We start from the raw sequence: 20306 nt of genomic DNA on the forward strand, positions 1-20306 counted from the left end.
GCCCACAAGTCGCATTCATTTATAATATCCTCAAAAATGGGCAGCCTACCAAGATACAAAGTGGATTGGACAGTGCAGTGGGGTTAGACACCAATCCTGCATATTGCACTATAACAAAAAGAAACAAGAGAAGGATAGGGAAAAATAGGAGCAAGCCCAGAGAGACAGCGCTAAGTTGATCCAACACAAATTGAAAAAGACCACCCCGAGGGGGCCGTCTAGCATGCAAATGGCACCAGTCTTAAAGGGAGCTCCACTGCAAAACCCCATAAAGTTTCAACCCAGCTACAGCAGCAGAGGCCAGGGAGGATGGCAACAACCAGACCCAAGATTCCTTTGTGGCCTGTAGCACCCTTTCGGTTCCAAAATGAAACTGTCCTCTTGTGCCGGGAGCTAGGGTTCCTGTGTAGAATAAAAAGCCTTTTTAGGGGCTCACTGATGCACCGGTCCTTAAACCAACAAAGTAGAGATTGGCACGGAAGCTGTAATATCAAGAGAATAAATGTATTAACCTCACATGAGTGCAACTGCGTCAATGCAGTACCCTCAGACCACTGAATGAGGCAGTCCAAGGAGTGCAGAAACCAAGGGATTTTTATGGCCAGTTTATTGCTGAGTTAGCATGGAGACTCAAAAAGAGGCACTACAAGTGTACACACAAATACATATAAGGATACATAAGAATCGCTTAGTCAACAGAGTAGGAGGAGTTATAATATTGCTGACATTAGTTAAAACAGCCTGACTGTTACTCTAAGAGCAGGTGCAGTCTGGCAGCTACAGGCCTTTCTGAGCATGTGCAGTGCTCTGGCTCAATGATAAAGGAGTTAACTGTAACTGATGACTCAAGCAGATTGCAAGGTCAGGCAACAGTGAAGAGGGAGAAGCACATGGCGAGCACATGGCTAACTAAAATGGCTTCCAAAAACAAAATGGCTTCAGCTGATGCTAACAGCGATTTCAGCTAGTTTCCACACCTGTACTCTTGGAATAGTGAAGACCCCTTAGCCGCCACAGCACACGCACAAGATCTGTCAGGTTGGGAAATGCCACATGGTGCCGAGTCAGTCTGAAGGGGAGGTTTGCCAGAATAACCAGCTGTCCCAGTCCATAAACGTCATTAGGCGAAATTCAATGAGTTCTTAGACTTCGCCCCGGACTCTCCATTCAGCGATGTTTTTCTTCGTTTCCTCAAGTTTTCTAAAAATCTAAAGTCTGTTCACCAGGTCATGCCCCTCCAAAATAACAACAAAAGAGTGCCGCTGGTACCTGAAGTGGGCGCAGTGCGAAAGCTGAGTGATGATGCGAGAAGCTAGAAGAGGACTAAGGAACATAGAGATAGCGAGGGCATGGGAGGCATTGGTTCATGACCTAGAATATCCAGAACCAGAACCCCCAGATGATCAGGCAGAGGCCCAATAAGAAAGAAGCTCCTGACCTAGACACACCAACCACAACTAGCACGTGCATAAATGCCAACTGTAGCATGGATATTGAACGACACACTTTGCTGAAATCACCCCACCCTGCATACACATAACTGGAGCAATGCTAATACAGTCCACCTAACTCGACAGGGGGAGGGGGTAAGTTATTGTTGTCAAGTAACTGCTGTTTGAGAATACCAGTAGCTTATGCCTATGGCAGAGGCAAAAACAAAATGAGAGAAAACCAGTGTTAAATCACACAATATGCCTGGTGACTATGTACTAAGCTGACGTAAGAGAGAGATAAGCAATAAAAATGTGTTTACAAAAAAAAAATAGTGTCGCTCGTAGTAAGTCCCTAGCCACAGCTAGGAACAGCAGGTACAAATACCCTGGAAAAGACGTGGTCCAGGGGAGAGGGGGTGCCAGGAAGAAGGGAGCCCACAAAGTCCATCTCAGCTTCGAGTGAGAGTACAATGCAGAATCTCACCCCCGTATCAGGCCTAGCAATCAGCCAACACACAAGGCCTTACATACACCATTTGAAGAAAGCAGTGAGCCCAACCTCCGACACCGCAAAATTACATGAACAGGGGCACATGGCGGTCACGGAACAGCTTTCCGACCACCTCTGTTTCATAATAAATGAGATAGCAGATCATGTGAGATGTAGGGAAGCGCCCAAAGACCAAAAAAAGAAGCTCAAAGCTAGCCCAAAAGAAGTCTTTAGAAAAAGGGTACAGACAAGACACCTGGTGCCACAAGGGAGGGAGGGTCACGTTGCACATCGCATGCCAGGGACTAGAGGGGTGCACATGTGACCTTGAGGCACATTGCAACCACCAACATTACTCAACTGCAACACACCCCCTCTTTTCACATTTTCCCGCATAGATGTAGGTCAAAAGACACTACCCGCGCCAATAGCACCCCCATGCTCACACTAGGAGAAACGGTTTTGGATGGCTGGCGGCGCCTAAAGAACGCTAGCTAAAAACGAATACCATCCTTCTGTTCACGAGATCAACCCGTAAATATCCTTTACCAGTCTAACACCCAGTCAGGTACGGAGAGGGGGGAGGCCCAACGACTCATAAGAGGTTAATGTGTTCTGTAAACAATAACCCACTTTTTGTCCTGAACCGTCAAGAAATAGAGGGCACCTTCCGGTACCTCACTAAAACTGTGTGAATGGAGTGTGGAGAACACATCCCTAAAGAAAAGCACAGGAACCCAATAATGCACTTTTTTCTGAATTAACAAATTAACCAAGCTCTTAACCAACAGGTCTGCAATCGAATCTCGAAGTCCACCACCTTTTCAGTTGCCTTTCAACATCCCAACAGTATCTAAAGTGTGCAAACTACACTGTGAACTCTTTGTCTTGAACTGTTAAACTAAGAAACCCCAATCACCATAGGACTACAAACATGTGCCCTGGATTAATCCCACGATCTTCAATGTTCATTAAATTATGTACTGTTGCACTTCTATGTACCCTCTATTTGCTGTGGGTGCTGCTGCATCCATTCATTGCGCCAAATAACTGCCTAGTCAAATGTAGTTCACCCAGAAACGATCACAGCGCTTGCCTAGGCATCTCTCCTATATCACTTATAATTACACTGAACCCAACACTAGCATTCCACATGCACTACACAGCATCCTCTTACAGAAACACATGATATCAGCACATAAGGTAGGTGCAGACAGACTTAGTTGTCCCAAGGGGGAGCCCCTAAAAAAGCTAAATGCCTTTTCCACCTATACCTGTGTAGGATTAGGGCCAAAATACAACCCAACGAGGTACAACCCATCAGAGTAGTAGTGAATCTGACCAGATTTGAGACCAGACCCACAGCACTATACCTTTTCACCAAGCCTAGCGACATTCAAACTGAGCTAGATAGGATGCGCAGGAGGAGCCCCATAGGGGAGAATACTGTTTGGCCCCGAGACTTCCTAGGGAAGAGATTCTTGGAGGTAGCAAAACCAGTGCACAAACACGTCTGTCGCTTATTCCATCTGTGGTCCCAGAGTGGCCCAAAGTGTTTCTGGGTCAATCAATCAATCAATCCATTTATAAAGCGCGCTACTCACCCGTAGGGGTCTCAAGGCGCTGCAGGGAGGGAGGGTGTTGCTACTGCTCGAATAGCCAGGTTTTGAGGTGTTTCCTGAAGGTTAGATGGTCCTGGGTCAGTCGTAGGTGGACGGGGAGGGAGTTCCACGTATTGGCAGCTAGGTAGGAGAACGATCTTCCTCCGGTGGTGGTTCTGCGAATCCGTGGGACGGTGGCGAGGGCGAGCCTAGCGGAGCGGAGCTGGGGGTTTGGAGTGAAGAACGTGAGGCGATTGTTAAGGTATTCGGGGCCCATGTCGTGGAGCGCTTTGTGTGCGTGGGTGAGGAGTCTGAACGTGATCCTCTTGCTGACGGGGAGCCGGTGCAGGTCTCTGCGGTGGGCAGTTATGTGGCTGCGGCAAGGGATGTCGAGGATGAGTCGTGCGGATGCGTTCTGTATGCGCTGGAGTATTTTCTGAAGTTTGGCTGTGGTTCCTGCGTATAGGGCATTTCCGTAGTCCAGTCCGCTGGTGACGAGAGCCTGGGTGACCGTTTTTCTAGTTCCGGTAGGGATCCACCGGAAGATCTTTCGGACCATGCACAGGGTGTTGAAGCATGAGGATGAGATGGCGTTGACTTGCTTGGTCATCGTGAGGGAGGAGTCCAGGATGAATCCCAGGTTGCGTGCGAGGTCCGTGGGTGTCGGTGCGGTACCCAGCGCGGTGGGCCACCAGGAGTCGTCCCAGGCGGATGGGCATGGTCTGAGGATGAGGACTTCCGTCTTGTCTGAGTTCAGTTTCAGACGATGAGCTGCATCCACTCCGCGATGTCTTTCATTCCTTCCTGGAGGTCGATTTTGGCGGTGGCTGGGTCTTTGGTGAGGGAGAGTATCAGCTGGGTGTCGTCGGCGTAGATGATGTTGAGGTTCTGTTTGCATACGATGGTGGCGAGGGGGCTCATGTAGATATTGTTGGGCTGAGCGAGGAGCCTTGGGATACGCCGCAGATGATCTCGGTCGCTGCGGAAGGGAGGGAGGGAGGCGAACTCTCTGGGTTCTGTCAGAGAGGAATGAGGTGATCCAGTCCACGGCTTTTCCTTGGATTCCTGCGTTGTGGAGGCGGTTTTTAGGGTGCGATGGCAGACGGTGTCGAAGGCGGCTGAGAGGTCTAGGAGGATGAGGGCGGTTGTTTCCCCGTTGGCGAGCAGGGACCTGATGTCGTCGGTGGCTGCGATGAGGGCGGTCTCGGTGCTGTGGTTGGCTCGAAATCCAGACTGGGATGGGTCGAGGGAGCCGTTTGTCTCGAGGAATGCGGTCAGCTGTTTATTGACGGTTTTCTCGATGACTTTTGCAGGGAAGGGAAGAAGGGAGATGGGATGGAATTTCTTGAGGTCTTTGGGGTCCGCTGTTGGTTTCTTCAGCAGGGCGTTGATTTCTGCGTGCTTCCAGCTCTCCAGGAAGGTGGCGGACGAGAAGGAGTAGTTTATGATTTTCCGGAGGTGGAGTGCGATGATGGTGTCGGCTTTGTTGAAGATGTGGTGAGGGCATGGGTCGGTGGGAGAACCGGAGTGGATGGTGTTCATGACGTGGGTAGTGTCTTCAGTGCTGATGGGACTCCAATCGCTGATGTTGGCGGTAGGGGGCGTTGGTTCGGTGGCCGGAGGAGGAGTTTGGGTGCCGAAGCTGTTGTGTATATCGGCGATCTTGCGGTGGAAGAACGTGGCGAGGGAGTCGCAGAGGTCTTGCGATGGTGTGATGTCGTTGCTGCTGGCGCTGGGGTTAGAGAGCTCTTTTATGATGCTGAAGAGTTCCTTGCTGTTATGTATGTTGTTTTCCAGCTGCTCTTTGAACAATGTCTTTTTGGTGGTGCGGATCAGCTGGTGGTGTTTGCAAGTGGCATTCTTGAGAGCTGTCAGGTTTTCTGTCGTCTGTTCACAGCGCCAGGTTTTCTCGAGGGTTCGGCAGGATTTCTTCGATTCTTTGAGGTCGTGGGTGAACCATGTGGCTTTCCGGTCTTGCCTGGGGCGTTCTTCAGTGGAGCAAGGGCGTCGGCGCAGTTGGCGATCCACAGTGTGAGGTTGCGGGCTGCGTCGCTGGTGTCGGAAGTGTCAGTTGGTGGGTTCTGACTAAGTGACGTGGTTAGCTGGTCTGCGGTGACTTTGCTCCAGCATCTGCGGGGGATATGTTGCTGGCGGTGGTGGGATGTGGTCTTCTTAAAGGTGAAATGGATGCAGCTGTGGTTGGTCCAGTGTAGCCCGGTGGAGTGGCTGAAGCTGACGTGGTTGCTGGCGGAGAAGATGGGGTCGAGCGTGTGGCCGGCGTAGTGGGTGGGGGTGGGGGTGTTCACCAGTTGCTTGAGTCTGAGGTTAACAAGGTTGTCGAGCAGGGTGGTGGTGTTGTTGTCGTTCTTGTTCTCCAGGTGGAATTCAGGTCCCCTAGGAGGATGTAGTCTGATGAGGCGAGGGCATGCGGACTGATGAAATCGGCGATGGCTTCACTGAATTGTGTGCGTGGGCCCGGGGGTCTATAGATGAGGGTTCCTCTGAGGGTGGTCTTGGGGTCGGTGTGGATCTGGAAGGGAAGGTGTTCCGCGGCGGTGAGGATATCTTCGGAGTTGGTTGTGACGCTGTTGGTGTTCCTGTAGATGATGGCGATTCCTCCTCCCGTTTGGTTGACGCGGTCCTTCCGGGTGATCTTGTAGCCGTCCGGGATGGCTATGGCGATGTCGGGGGCTGAGGAGGTGTTCATCCAGGTTTCCGTGAGGAAGGCGACGTTCGACGCTGTTGTGTCAAGGAGGTCCCAGAGTTCGATGGCGTGCTTGTGGACGGAGCGGGTGTTGAGTAGGATGCACTTGAGGTGGTTGTTGTTGTTGCCTGGTCTGCTCTGTCCATCACCACCCCCTTTTCTGAATCGTTTTGGCCACTATAGGAGTGGCAGGGTATGCTCAGATGTGAGTCCCTTGCTCACTGCACCATTAGGATTCAAGCAAGCCGGGCCGAAGACGGCTGCAATGCCAGAAACCGGTCCCCGGAAGCTTGTTTCCTTTCCAGTAAAGAATTGGCTTGGTAGTTTGGTCTGCCCTGTTCCCAAGATGCACTGGGCCAGGGACAGACTAATTTGCATGTAGCCAGGTTCTGAACTGGGATGGTGCAGTGAGCTAAAAAACGGTGATGGATCAAGCCCTGATCTTTTGACAGGGTATGAGTGTTCTGTTTAATTCAGATGCTCTGTCCATCACCACCCCCTTTTCTGAATCGTTTTGGCCACTATAGGAGTGGCAGGGTATGCTCAGATGTGAGTCCCTTGCTCACTGCACCATTAGGATTCAAGCAAGCCGGGCCGAAGACGGCTGCAATGCCAGAAACCGGTCCCCGGAAGCTTGTTTCCTTTCCAGTAAAGAATTGGCTTGGTAGTTTGGTCTGCCCTGTTCCCATGATGCACTGGGCCAGGGACAGACTAATTTGCATGTAGCCAGGTTCTGAACTGGGATGGTGCAGTGAGCTAAAAAACGGTGATGGATCAAGCCCTGATCTTTTGACTGGGTATGAGTGTTCTGTTTAATTCAGATGCTCTGTCCATCACCACCCCCTTTTCTGAATGGTCCGGAGGGTGGCGTGCAGGTTCGGAGCCAGGTGAATTTGTAGACTTGGCAGGAGAAGGGTCGGTGGGTGTGCTTTGGGGTGGCTCGGTAGCAGACGGCTGGTCGGCCGGTGTTGAGTGCGTGGAGCGTGGCGGTGTCGTATCTCAGTCAGGTTTCCTGGCTTCGGCGGGGGCCAGGGGTTCTGGTGCTGGACGCGGTCCAGGCGCGGACAGGCGCAGATGGGCTTGCCTTTGGCGCGCCGCGCGCGGCCGCTGCGCGGCCTCGATATGAGAAGCTGAGGGAGGGAGGAGCAGCTGGGAGGCGGGAGCGGGGCAGCGAATGGGAGAATAGGGGGCGGGGCCGCAGGAGACGCAGCGGCGGGAAAGTGGCACAGAAGGCAAAAGGGGGGCACAGGGGAGAGGGGGAGAGAGTCGTCAAGGGTCACAATCCACAGTAAACAACAGTAAGCACAGATAGTCACGGATCACAGTAACAAAAAAGGGGCACAGAGACGGGGCAACAGCAGGCAGAGTGAACGCAGTACAAAAGGAGCGGAGAAACCAACAAAATCTGAAAATAGCACAGAGGCACACAGGGGGGCTGAACGGTGGCTGGGGGGGCGACCTACCTGGTGACAGGGTCACGGGTCGCTCGTCAGTCTTATTTTATAACAAATTAACCCCAGACATGGAGTTTTAGTGTAGGGCTTTCAATCTCAATGATGTGAAGGGAAATGGGTCTTGTAAGGGAGGGTTGGACAACAGCATACATACTCCATGTCAGGAAATCTGGGAAACCAAGGTGGATGGGTTTGCATGGCTAGAAGCGAAGGGGCAATCACTAAGAGTACAGAAACTTAAACTGTATTCGTTGTGTTGAAAGAAGTTAAGGCACAATTCCACTGTTCACAAAAGGATGAAAACTGGTGCACATTCCTGCGCACTTCAGATATGCAATGGAGCACCTCCACCTGATGAATACCTACTGGCAGTGAGGCCAGTTTGCCTAAACTCAGCTCTTCCCCAGATGGCATGGAATTTGCTCCCTCATGACCATACACCCCCAACCCTGGTCATTCCCGAAGAAAAACTGTCAGATTTGTACCAATACCCGCTAAGGAAGAAGACGATTCCGTGGTATAAGGCTCATGAAAAAGAAATGCGGATTAGTTTGGCTGGGCTCAGTACAAGGACATTCCAGAAGAATTCAGAAATGTTCTCTGATGCCCAAGTATCAGCGGGAGGGTCTATACCCAGTGGCAGCTAGAGTGTTGTCCCACTGCTCTCAGAGTAGTGGAAAAAGGAAAAATAAAATGATAACCTTGTTATTATAGAGGAGGAGCTTGGCGGGCATCCGTGATGGCCGCGTGAGCACAGCGCTCTCCAGACCCCCGCCACTCCCGGCATGATATCCTGAACATATCCTGATTCTTCACGAGGATTTATGTAGAGGACGCTGGGCTGATCTTCCTGGGATTTTTGGAATTTGATTTGGACCCGGGGCGCCGAAGATACGGCGATTCGAACTTTCGGGGTCCGCCCTTGAGGTGCGCCCGGGACTGGGTGAGGCTCTCTGGCCGTCTCGGAGTTGAACAACAGCGGCAGGGGGATTGGACTTGTGGGTCCCCCTCTTAAGTTTCGGTTTCGATTCTGCCTTAGACTGAGACATCTGGCAGGGGAGTCTGGCCTGGGTTGGGTCCGGCGCACGGGACGGCTATCGGGCCTTTGGCTGGCTTATTCTCCTTTCAGGCTGGTCCTCTCCTAGTGGTACCCTTGCAGCGGCCTTTTGGTCCCGACGCCCTACTTTCCTGTGGCCATTTCCATCGGGTCGAGTGAGTCTCCTGGTGACGCGGGTTCCGACATGGCGGGCAGAGGGGACCGAGAGACACGAAAGACCAAGACGCCCCTGCGTGGGGGCCCGGTCCAGTCTAACGTTATGGACCGTTACACCCATGCGAAGGGGTCCCCCGGAGCCGCCCTGCCTGGCCCAAGTGCGGTTGACCACATTGTGGACGCGTCAACGGAACCGTCCTTGCAGGACATCATGGGCGCCATTTCTGGCATGAAGGAAACGATAGGTCAGCAATATGAAGCTTTGACCCACAAAATCGACACCGTGGCCATTGATGTGAACTTGATTCGGGCCGACCTATCTAAAACCAATGAGAAGGTGAAGTCATTGGATATCAAGTCATCCAGCCTCACGGCAGACGTCTCGGAGATGCAGACGGAGATTGGCAATCTCCGTAGGGTGAACGATTTCATGACCCGGCGCTTGGAGGACTTTGAGAACAGGGCACGTCGCTGTAATGTGCGTGTGGTTGGCGTTCCGGAGAATCCAGAACCGCACTCTGTTGATCTCCTGGTCGAGGACCTGATCCAGAACTACCTCTCTCCGTCTGGGCTGAGTAAATTCTTCGCAGTGGAGCGTGCCCATCGTGTTCCGGGAGGCCAGGGTAAGCCTGGCGCCCCGCCGAGGCCTATTGTTGCGAAACTCTTCCACTATAGGTATCGGGACGCTATCCTGCAGGCATCACGTGTGAAGGGCCCGGTGGCCTTTGAGAATGCCACGGTGAACTTTTATCCGGACTTTTCTCAACAGGTGCAGAAACAGCGTATGGGCTTCCGTGGAGTCAAGAAGCGTCTCCGGGACATGGGATTGCGCTACGCTATGCTTTTTCCGACCAGGCTGCGAGTTGAGTACAATGACCGAACCTTTTTCTTTGATCGGCCTGATTCAGTGAATGACTGGCTGGACTCTCTGCCGGACCGACCTCCTGCGGCTGAGTCCGCCGCCCACCCGGGTGGTGCTGAGGGTGGTGTAGAGAGCTGAACTATTTGTCTTTGCCCGGGTCCTCGTGTAAAGTAACTTCTTCTGGGATTCTATGCCTAAGTGCCTCTACTGTCTGTGTGTTTTCCTTGTTATTTGCCTTGTTGGGGTGGCGGGTGGGCCAGAGCCTTTCCTCCTCCGGGGTCTTTTTGTAGAATGGGGGTTCTTGGGCGACAGGCACACTGCATGTTGGGGTGGCTTTTTAGCTTCTTGCAGGGGTGCAGGGTGGGGGGTGTTTCCTTGATTGTTGGGGGGTGGGTGGGTGGGAAGTTTGATGTTTGTGTGTTGTGTTCTCAAGGCGATTCTATCTTGCTAATGATGTTTTTGATGTCATGCTCATTGGAGGGGGGTTGCGGCGTTGCTGTGTGGGATGGGGGGTAGCGGGTTGAGGTTTATTTCGTGGAATGTTAATGGTCTGGGGGATCGTATTAAGCGGGGTGTGGTGTTGCGATGTATACGACGTTTGTCTCCAGATATTGTTTTTCTACAGGAGACTCATTTGGTGGGCAATACATGTCGTGCAATGAATAGGTGGGGCTATCGCCTCGCCGCACATTCGGGGTTTACCACGGGTTCCAGGGGGTGGGTATCCTTGTTCGGGCTTCCCTCCCCCTAGCTATTGATGATGTGATCCTTGATGATCGGGGGCGTTATGCCGTCCTCGTGGGTCGCTATGAGGGTCGGACCCTTTCCTTGTTTGCCGTTTATGTGCCCCCCGGTCTACAGACCTCTACCTTTTCCGATTTGGGCCGTGTGTTGTTGAACCTCCCTGATAGTACTCTCTTCATAGCAGGTGACTTTAATTCTGTGTTCTCCGGTCTACATGATCGTCACCCCCCTAGGGACACCCCTTTGGCCCAACAGTGGCTGGGTGGGTTTCTGGATACGTTCGGCTTGGTGGATTGCTGGAGACTTATGCATCCTACTCAGCTTCAATACACTTTCCACTCTGGGGCCCATGGGAGTCTGTCTAGACTGGATTATTTCCTGATGCCTGCGGCGCAGTCGCTAGCGGTTCGTGAGATTAGACACCTCCCCCGGGGCATCTCTGATCATTCTCCGCTCTGGCTTTGTTTTGAGGTGGGGGTGGAGGCGGCGGGCCGGGTGGCTCCTATCAACCCATGGTACCTCACCTCCCCCGAGACCCGTAATCTCTTGATTAAGTCTTTGGACAATTATTTTTTAGACAACGAGTGGTCCGTATCCTCTGCGATATCCCTGTGGGAGGCCTTTAAGACAGTGATTCGCGGGCAGGCCCTTTCCCTTATTACTGAATCCAAAAAGGTGAGGAATCGGGAGGTGGTAGACCTTGAGAGGGAGATTGCGGAGATAGAGGCTGACCTAGAATCGGATGTTACATCTGCTAAACTCCACGCCCTGGGTCTGAAACAACTTGCTTATAAGTCTTTGGTGACAGATGCGGCTAAACTGATGTTTCGGGAGCAACAGGGTCGTTTGTATGATGTGGGGGACAAAGCGGGTAAATTACTGGCATGGTTGGATAAGAAGGAGAGGGAGAATCGTGTGGTGCCTGTGATTCAGACTTCGAATGGTGTGGGAGTGACGGACCCGGTTGGAATAGTTGAATGTTTTGCGGATTATTTTCGTGTGGTTTATACCCCTGTGTCTGAACGGGATGTTGATGACTCTCGCCTTTTGTTGCGTGATATAGCTCTGCCCAGTGTTTCCGATTTAGACCGAGTCTCTTTGGAGTCCCCTTTTACTACGGACGAGATAGCGACGGCCATTCGCTCACTCCGTTCGGGCAAAGCTTTGGGCCCGAATGGATTGCCAATTGAATTGTACAAGTTACGTCCTGACAGGGTGGCGCCCTATCTTCGTACCATGTTTTTGGAATCCCGCGAACGGGGTATTCTCCCATATGATCAGCGTCTGGCTACGATAGTTGTTATTCCCAAAGAAGGCAAACCTCGGGACCTTTGTTCGTCTTACAGGCCCATTTCCCTGTTGAATGTTGAACCCAAGGTCCTGGCTAAGCTCCTGGCTACCCGCCTCTTGACGGTCATTAGTGGCTTGGTTCATCCGGATCAGTCCGGATTTATCCCGCATCGCAATACGGCTCTTAACCTACGTCGTCTCCACGGAGCTGTTGCGAGGGCGGGGCTTCTGACGGAGCCGGCCATTTTGGCTTCGCTAGACGCCTCGATGGCCTTTGACACGGTAGAGTGGCCCTATCTTTGGGCAGCTCTTGAGAAATTTGGTTTTGGACCTGAGTTTATTGGTTGGGTGAAGTTGTTATACGCCGAACCCTTGGCGCAGGTAGTGGTAAACGGTCGGGTTTCTGTCCCCTTCTGTCTTGGTAGGGGGACCCGTCAGGGGTGCCCCCTGTCTCCGTTGCTTTTCGCGCTTGCTCTGGAACCGTTGGCTGCGTGGCTTCGATGGGAACCTTCACTCAAAGGGATCCGTTGGTCACCGGATTTTGAAGACCGCGTCTCGCTTTACGCGGATGACATTCTTCTCTACCTTACTTCCCCGCGTAAATCTTTAAATGTCTTATTTGACGTTCTTACTTCATTTGGTGCTAACTCGGGTCTGATTATTAATTGGGCTAAGTCCTGTGTGTATGTTCTCTCGGGTGTTTTGCCCCCATTACCGGACAGGTTTCCTATCCAGATTGTTCAATCTGGCTTCAAGTATTTGGGGATCTTTATTACGCTGGACTCCTCACTCCGGTTCGAGCGTAACCTCCTCCCCCCGCTTCTTCGACTGCGACTGGATGTGGCCCGTTGGCGTAAGCTACCCCTGTCTCCTCTGGGCAGGGCTGCCCTTTTTAAAATGATGTATTTGCCGCGATTCCTATACGCGCTTCAAAATTCTTATGACGACATTCCCGCTACCTATTTCCGGGAGATCGAGAGTCTTCAGAGGCAACTGATCTGGGACGGGCGTCCACGTATTGCCCTTGCGAAACTTACCATCCCTTAGTATGAGGGGGGCATGGCGCTCCCCGATATCAAGAGATATTATTGGGCTGCCCAGCTGTCTGCCATTAATCACGCAATGTATTCCCCGGGTCGAGATCCGGCCTTTGAGATGGATAAACTCCAGCTGCCGGGAGGGGATTTTAATAGAGCGCTTTATTCCAGATCGGCCGGGCGCCATCTTGTGGGCCCGTCCAGGATTGCAGTCACTGTGTGGCGCGCCGCGAATGTGAGTTTGGGATGGGAGAATCGACTGACAATGGCGACTCCGCTTTATGCTTCTGAACGTTTGGGCTGTCTCTGGTCTACTAAGGGCTTTGACCGCTGGGATATGATTGGGATATGTAAAGTGGGTGATGTCTGTGTGAAGGGTAGAGTGAAGTCTTTCCAGGCCCTTAAGGCAGAATATGACTTGAGTGATAGAGAGCTTTTTCGGTATTTGCAGGTCCGGCATGCCCTGGCCTCAGTTCTGACTCCTGATGTGACCCTGCCCGAGTCCTACCCCCTTGAGGATCGTATACTGGATGGACACCTGCCCGATAGCACTATCTCCCTTATTTACAAGAAACTGATTAATAATCGCGCTGACTTATTGGTCCGACTTAGGGAGGTTTGGGTCGGTGACGGATTGGACTTGGATGACGAGGATTGGCAGTCGGCACTCTCTTCTCCGAAAGAGGTCGCCATCCCCGCCCGTCTTCATTTGGTTCAACTTAAGATCCTCCACCGGGTGTATGTAACTGGTCCGCGTCTGGTTGTGATGGGTTTTTCCCCAGATGGCTTATGCAAGCGTGGTTGTGGGATGAGTGCTACATTTCTGCATATTCTTTGGGAGTGCCCGGTGGTAGCAGCCTACTGGATTGATGTGCTTGCGGTGATGACTGTTGTAACTGGTATTACCCTGCGGCCTGAGGCCCGACGATGCCTGTTGAACGTATGGGAACCCACCGACTATTCTGTGGCCCAGACCAGATGGGCGACCTTGGGATACATAGTCGCGAAGCGGGACATTGCGCAACTCTGGGGCGCATCCAGACCTCCCGAGGTCTCGGTGTGGGAGGATAACATGGACTGGTCCATGTTCCGAGAGAAGACCGTCTATGTGGCTAGGGGCAGACCCAGGGCGTGGACGAAGATTTGGGGTCAGTGGAATGCGTATCGTGGAGATATTTGTACCCCTCCCTTGGTTGACACTCCCGATGTTACCCTATCTCCCTAGGCTGACGTTCCCGAAAATTTTTCATGTTGTTTTATGATTTTCCTGCCCTCCCCGCTGGCACCCCCCCCCCCGGCCTTGCCGAGTCCCATTGATTTGCTTTTGTCTTCCTGATTAGTGGCTTTCCCCTCCGCCTTCTGGGCTGACCTGATTAATGTGCATTCGCCTTGTTTAGAGTTTGTTGTTTTTATGACTAATACAGAAAATTGTTATGTCCTGTCCTATGCTTTGAGCAATAATTGGTATATGCTTTGTGCCTGGCCACGGTAGTGATCGTTTGCCTCTAAGTTGTGCGATGCTATTAGCGGCCAGCCCGTGTGGTTGTGGGCCCATCTCTGTAATTCTTATTTTATTGCTCAATAAAAGTCTTTAACCCCCAAAAAAAAAAATAAAAAAAAAAAATAACCTTGTTATTATAATTTTTTCCCGTAGATACGGGGCTAAGTTAGGGTGGGATGGGGCTGGTATCAAAGGGAGGAGAAGTGTTTTTTGCACAATAAGTGCGCATGACAGTTTGGCCAGCCGTCTTGGGCCGGCCAAACAGTCATGCGCACTTACCATGTTATCTACACGGATGCACAGCCTGGGTTGAAAACATGCACAGGCTCCTAGTTCCTGTCTGAGCGTCGAACCACAGCGCTCAGACCAATTTACATGCTGACGACAGCATTGTAATTGGCCTAGGGAAGTCTGTGTGTTTCCTGCTTCTGGGACTCGGAGTCAGCAAGAGAAACGGAGGAGAGGCAGCGGCTCTGAAGAGGTGTTTTTTAAAAATATTTTCTTGTTTTTCAACCCTCCCGCCATCCTTGTCCCCTACCAGCCACCACTGTCAATACCCTTCTTCACGTGCAAACAAAAGGAAACGCCTGCTGGTTACAAATAACCAGGTGTGAAATACTCAAGATGAAGAACGGCACTGAGCTCGGCCTTAATTCGATCACGGAAGAACTGAGAGCCATCCGCCTCAGGGTGTTGCAACATCAATATGTGATAGACTTAATGACTGCAATGGAGGGAGGGTGTGTGCCAAGATCGTTGCATCCTGCTGCACGTGTATTATAGAGAATTACATGGACAATGGCACTCTGACTCTTGCCATTTAAGCACTGCAGCATTTACAAAGCGATATGCATAAGGAGGGAGGTGCACCTGTGCAGGAGTGGTCCTCGAACAGGTTCTCCAGGCTTTCCCGGTGGCTTTCCGGACCGTGCACAACATTGCTGCCTGTTTTCTTTGTGCTAATATTTTTGTGTTGTTTCATGCAATTGGTGTTATGGGCCTGGTGCCTCATATGCGCAATCCTTGTTATTTCAGGCTATAAAACTATATGGGCCTAGTCAGGGTTATTCATATGCTACTTATATGGGTATTCTGTTTATTTATGTTTGTTTACTGCCTATGCTGTACATTTGTTGATTGATGTAAATGAAATCTGGTGGAAGTGATAGGAACTGGACACGTGTTTGCTTTTGCATAGTACGTGTTTTGGTAGCACATTCAAAACATGTGCACATTTGAAAAGTACCCATATCCTGAACAATCATTGTGGGTTTACTAAAGGAACGTGCTAACGGCCAACTGCACGAACGCTTCTTTGCAATTAGACCGTCTTGCTCCCGGGAGAGGGTAGTTAACTTGCGATGCACAAAGGCTCAGTGCTTAGAATTGTTTGATTTACAGTGAACTCACTTGTCTCCAAGTCTTCGATGCAGCGATCCTCCTTCTTCGGTGGTATACTGGATTCTTGAATTCCGGTCTTCCCTTTCGTCTTCTCGGTGACGTCAGCTACAGCTGCACCTGTAATACAAACTCAGGAGAATTAAAACTGCCAATCTTGTACCTACCGATTGTCATGGTCACGAGTCGGAATGCAGCCCCCAACCCTCACCTTTCCCGGTTGCGCATGACACGTATGAATGTGTCAGGGACTACATCTCCCATAAGGCCAAAAGGCAGATCGCAGACTGACAGGAAGGAGCACACTCCTATTTAAGTCCCGCCTCTAAATGAAACGGGGCTTGACAATCTGCCTACGGAGCTTGGATCCTGATTGCCGTTGCCTTTCTACGTTTCCCGAAGTCCTGCCGACTTGCGTTTTCTGCCTGGATTGAAACGCATTCCTTGAAGCGCCACCGCGCTTTCCATTCTCCTGCCTTTGTTCGCGGCCAATTCCGCGGAACCGAGGGAGGAGCCGCGTCTCTGTTCCCTGGAGCCGAACAGGAGACGCCGACCCTTTGCGCTGTGTGGGAGCGTGGTTGTTAACCTCCCTACAGCGGAACATTGTTTTTCTAACTAGCAGTCCCGGTTCTGGAACCGAACCGTAGAGACATTTGAACTGCTGACATTTGTTTTCTTTGGCACGCATTTCTTTCATTTGGATTTACCGGTGCCCCACGGACCTGGCAAGCCACCCTTCGTGTACCTCAGTTGCTCCGGAGATAGGAGCCACAGGAGAGACAGAGACTGCGCCTGCCTGCATTCTTTTCTCACCACACGCAAGACCAGCGCTCACAGGTGCTCTCCTTACAAGACACCCCTGTGCACTAAGAACAGTCCTTTGGAACTATAACCAGGACACATTCATGTAAGTGCGTATGGATGGTGTTTGTCTGAGCAGGATTAGGAGTGATTGCGGTACTACTCATTTCTGTTCTTGTTTTCTTCCTACTGCAGGGGTCCCAGAGGGAGTATAGAAAAAGGTCTCCTATTCCTGTGACGGAACAGGCTTCTTTTATTATTTTGTCCCCTTCCCCTTTTTCCTAGAATACTTCACTACCCATAGTGCTCAGCTACATTGTGGTGGGTGCAGTGTTTAGGGGACATTGGGAACTACTCTTCACGGCATCGTTCCTGCTGGCCGTTCTGAAGGTTAGTGGCTTAGTATTGTTGGCGCTACTGACACCTGACAGATTGTCAAGCCCACGTTACTAGCCAGCCCGAGCGATGGATACTAATGCAGTGCTCACCTCGCTCTTGGAAAGTTTTAATGCCTTACAGCATGAGGTACATTCTTCTAGATTAGAAAACCAAGAACTCAGGAAGGAGATGGGTACCATTAGGAGAGAGGTGGCGGGTATCTCTAGGCAAGGAGGTAAAACGTATATACGAGAAGCGACCCTACCCCCTCCGTTTCAGGCCACCCAGCCCTCAACCTTCACTCCTCCCGACGGAGGATTCTTTACTCCTAGTTCTGAAGCCCATACACATGCAGGACCTGTTCCGACGGTGCATGTACTCCAGCACTCCGGAATACCATTGGCCCCTCCTGAGAGGTTTTACGGGGATCCAAAGAAATTTGAAACGTTTCTGAACCAGTGCCGCCTTCATTTCTTGTGCAAACCTGCTGTGTTCCGAGAGGAAGCAACCAAAACTGCGTTTATGATGTCGTATCTGGGCGGAAATGCGGCGAGTTGGTCCATTCCTCTAATGGAACGCAATGACCCTGTATTACAGAATTTTGCCGGATTCTGCCTTGAGATGAGAAAACTGTTTGATCGCAAGTCACACATGCTAACCTTAGATCGGGAGTTATTAACCCTTCGTCAGGGTTCTCAAGATCTCCTGTCGTACATCACCACCTTCAATCGTCTAGTAGTAGAATCTGATTGGCCTCCAGCAAAAAGGACTTCCCTTTTCTATCAAGGACTGCGAGGGGAACTAAAGGATGTGCTAGCACAGGTGGTGCAACTGCCGCAGACTTGTGAAGAAATGATAGACCTCACGGTGCACTGGATCACCGCTTACTCGAACGGAAGAGCGACAGAAATAAAGCCGGCATTCGTTTCTTGCCTTCTAGACCTAGAACACTTCAAGAAGAAACTACAAAACAGAGCGATAAACCAGAACCTATGCAGATTGGAGGAATCCGGGGCCCCCTGACGGCGGAAGAGCGAGACAAAAGAAGGAGAATGATGCTCTGTATGTATTGTGGGAAGGCAGGCCATTTTATTAAGGACTGTCGAGCTCGAGCCCAAGTCCCTATCCAAAAATCGGTGCAAAAAGGACAGGCCGTGATCAGAGGTTCTGAGGGGTCGGGAAACGAACAGGCTTGAACCAGGGGGAGGTCACTGGTTCAACAGGCGCCTGGACGACGATCTCTTCAGTGATGGCAAACACCCTCCAGAGTACAGCAGCACACCTCACTGTGGAAGTGCAGTTGTATCAAGAGGAGACCCATCACATCTTGGTAGCTGCCTTGATAGACTCCGGAGCAACCGGCAATTTTATTGACCAAACATACTCTCGATTGATAGGAGTGGAATGGCAGAAGAAGAAAAGCCCCACTCAAGTCCATGCTGTAGATGGAAAAACCCTCACATCGGGACCTGTCTGGTATCACACGGTTCCTCTCCTTATGAAGCTAGGAGAAAGGCATTATGAATCTATCCAATTCGATGTCATAGACGCCCCGCAATTCCGTCTAATATTGGGCATGCCATGGCTCGTGGTACATAATCCTACTATCAAATGGGCCGAGCGCTCAGTGCAGATGGACTCCTTGTACTGTCTAGAACAATGTACACAGAAGAGGACTTTAACGGAGAAGCAACATAAAGGCAACAAGGCCGTCTTCTTAGCTACTGCTTGCCTCCCATTGGAATCTTGCAGCACGACCATCTTGCCCTGGGAATACGAGGAATATCGAACGGTGTTCGATAAACAATTGGCCACACAACTGCCCCCACATCGAGCATATGATTGCCGAATAGAGCTGACCCCTGGAGCAGAAATACCATGTAGCAGGGTGTATGCCTTAACGGAACCTGAAACGCAATACCTCCGTAATTATATTGATGAAAACCTTGCCTCCGGTTTCATCAGACATTCCTCCTCGCCAGCTTCTTTGCCCCTCTTTTTCATTTCGAAGAAGGATTGTGACGAACTTCGCACGTGTATCGACTATCGGGCTATCAATCGTATCACGATAAAAAACCGTTACCCTTTACCCATGATTCCGGTTTTACTAGATCAATTGAAAGGGAGCAAGTACTTCACGAAACTGGACTTACTCGGAGCCTACCATTTAGTGAGAGTGAAACAAGGGGACGAATGGAAGACCGCCTTCAGAACTAAATTCGGACTCTGTGAATACAGAGTGATGCCTTTCGGGCTCTGTAACGCCCCCCGCGGCGTTTCAGTATTTCATGGAGGAAGTACTGAGAGGATTGCTAGACACTATCTGCATCGTCTACATCGACGATATTCTGATCTATTCCACCACTCTTCTAGAACATGTACAGCACGTGAAGACCGTACTAGAGCGTCTCCGACTCCATTCCCTGTACGCCAAACTGGAAAAATGCTTCTTCCACGTCCGAGAAATAGCCTTTCTGGGGTACATCATAAACGAAGACGGATTCCAAATGGAAAAAGGCAAGGTGGAGGCGATAACCTGCTGGAAAACGCCTTCCAACGTGAAAGCTGTCCAGTGTTTCTTGGGATTCGCGAACTATTACAGGCGCTTCATTAAAGACTTTTCAAGAATCATCCAACCCATCTCAAGTCTTCTCAGAAAAAATGCCCCCTTTGTATGGGGAAAAGAAGCCGCGAGGGCCTTCGAGACACTCAAAGAACGATTCACACAAGCTCCTATCCTCCGACATCCAGACACTCAATTGCCTTTCCTCCTAGAGACGGATGCTTCACAGTACGCACTCGGAGGAGTGCTCTCCCAGAGACACCCGTCCACGGGGCAACTTCACCCAGTTGCCTATTTTTCGAAGAAACTGACTCCCAGCGAGATAAATTATTCCATATCCGACAAGGAACTGCTCGCAATAAAGAGGGCATGCGAAGAATGGAGACACTACCTTCTGGGGGCACGTCACGTGGTTGAAATCTACACAGACCACAGAAACTTGCTATTTCTAAGGACAGCAAAGGCGTTGACACCTCGGCAATTGAGATGGACATTATTCTTTGCCGACTACGACTTTGTGATAAAGTACAAACCGGGGCCCCAAAATGGGAAGGCGGATGCCTTGTCGCGTAACGAAGACATTCACGAAGCGGGCCAGGGAGAATGCACTGACATACCCCCTATATTGCCAGCATCATGTTTTCCTGGATCACAACTAGCGTTGATCGAGACCCATGACTTCATGGACGACCTAAAGGTGGCGATCTCAGACCTAGACAGCGATGCCTGGATTCAAGGGAATCCTGAATCCCGTACCAAAAAGGAAGACTTGCTATACCAGTCGCATGCACTATATGTCCCACACTACACTCTCCAGAAAAAGGTGTTGGCATGGGC

At 51.0% G+C, this 20306-nt stretch overlaps 1 protein-coding gene across 3 annotated transcripts in view; it reads right to left on the reverse strand.

Annotated features, from left to right (window-relative positions):
- Positions 1-20306, reverse strand: part of LOC144762234 (uncharacterized) — a 407676-nt gene that overhangs the window by 281700 nt on the left and 105670 nt on the right. For all 3 annotated transcript variants that reach the window (XM_078647378.1, XM_078647376.1, XM_078647377.1), the window contains exon 3: positions 15740-15847. In XM_078647378.1, coding sequence (XP_078503504.1) covers positions 15740-15847 — 108 coding nt within the window. The remainder of the gene's footprint in view (positions 1-15739; positions 15848-20306) is intronic.

This window comes from Lissotriton helveticus, chromosome 6, assembly GCF_964261635.1.
Source record: "Lissotriton helveticus chromosome 6, aLisHel1.1, whole genome shotgun sequence".
Classification (NCBI taxonomy): domain Eukaryota; kingdom Metazoa; phylum Chordata; class Amphibia; order Caudata; family Salamandridae; genus Lissotriton; species Lissotriton helveticus.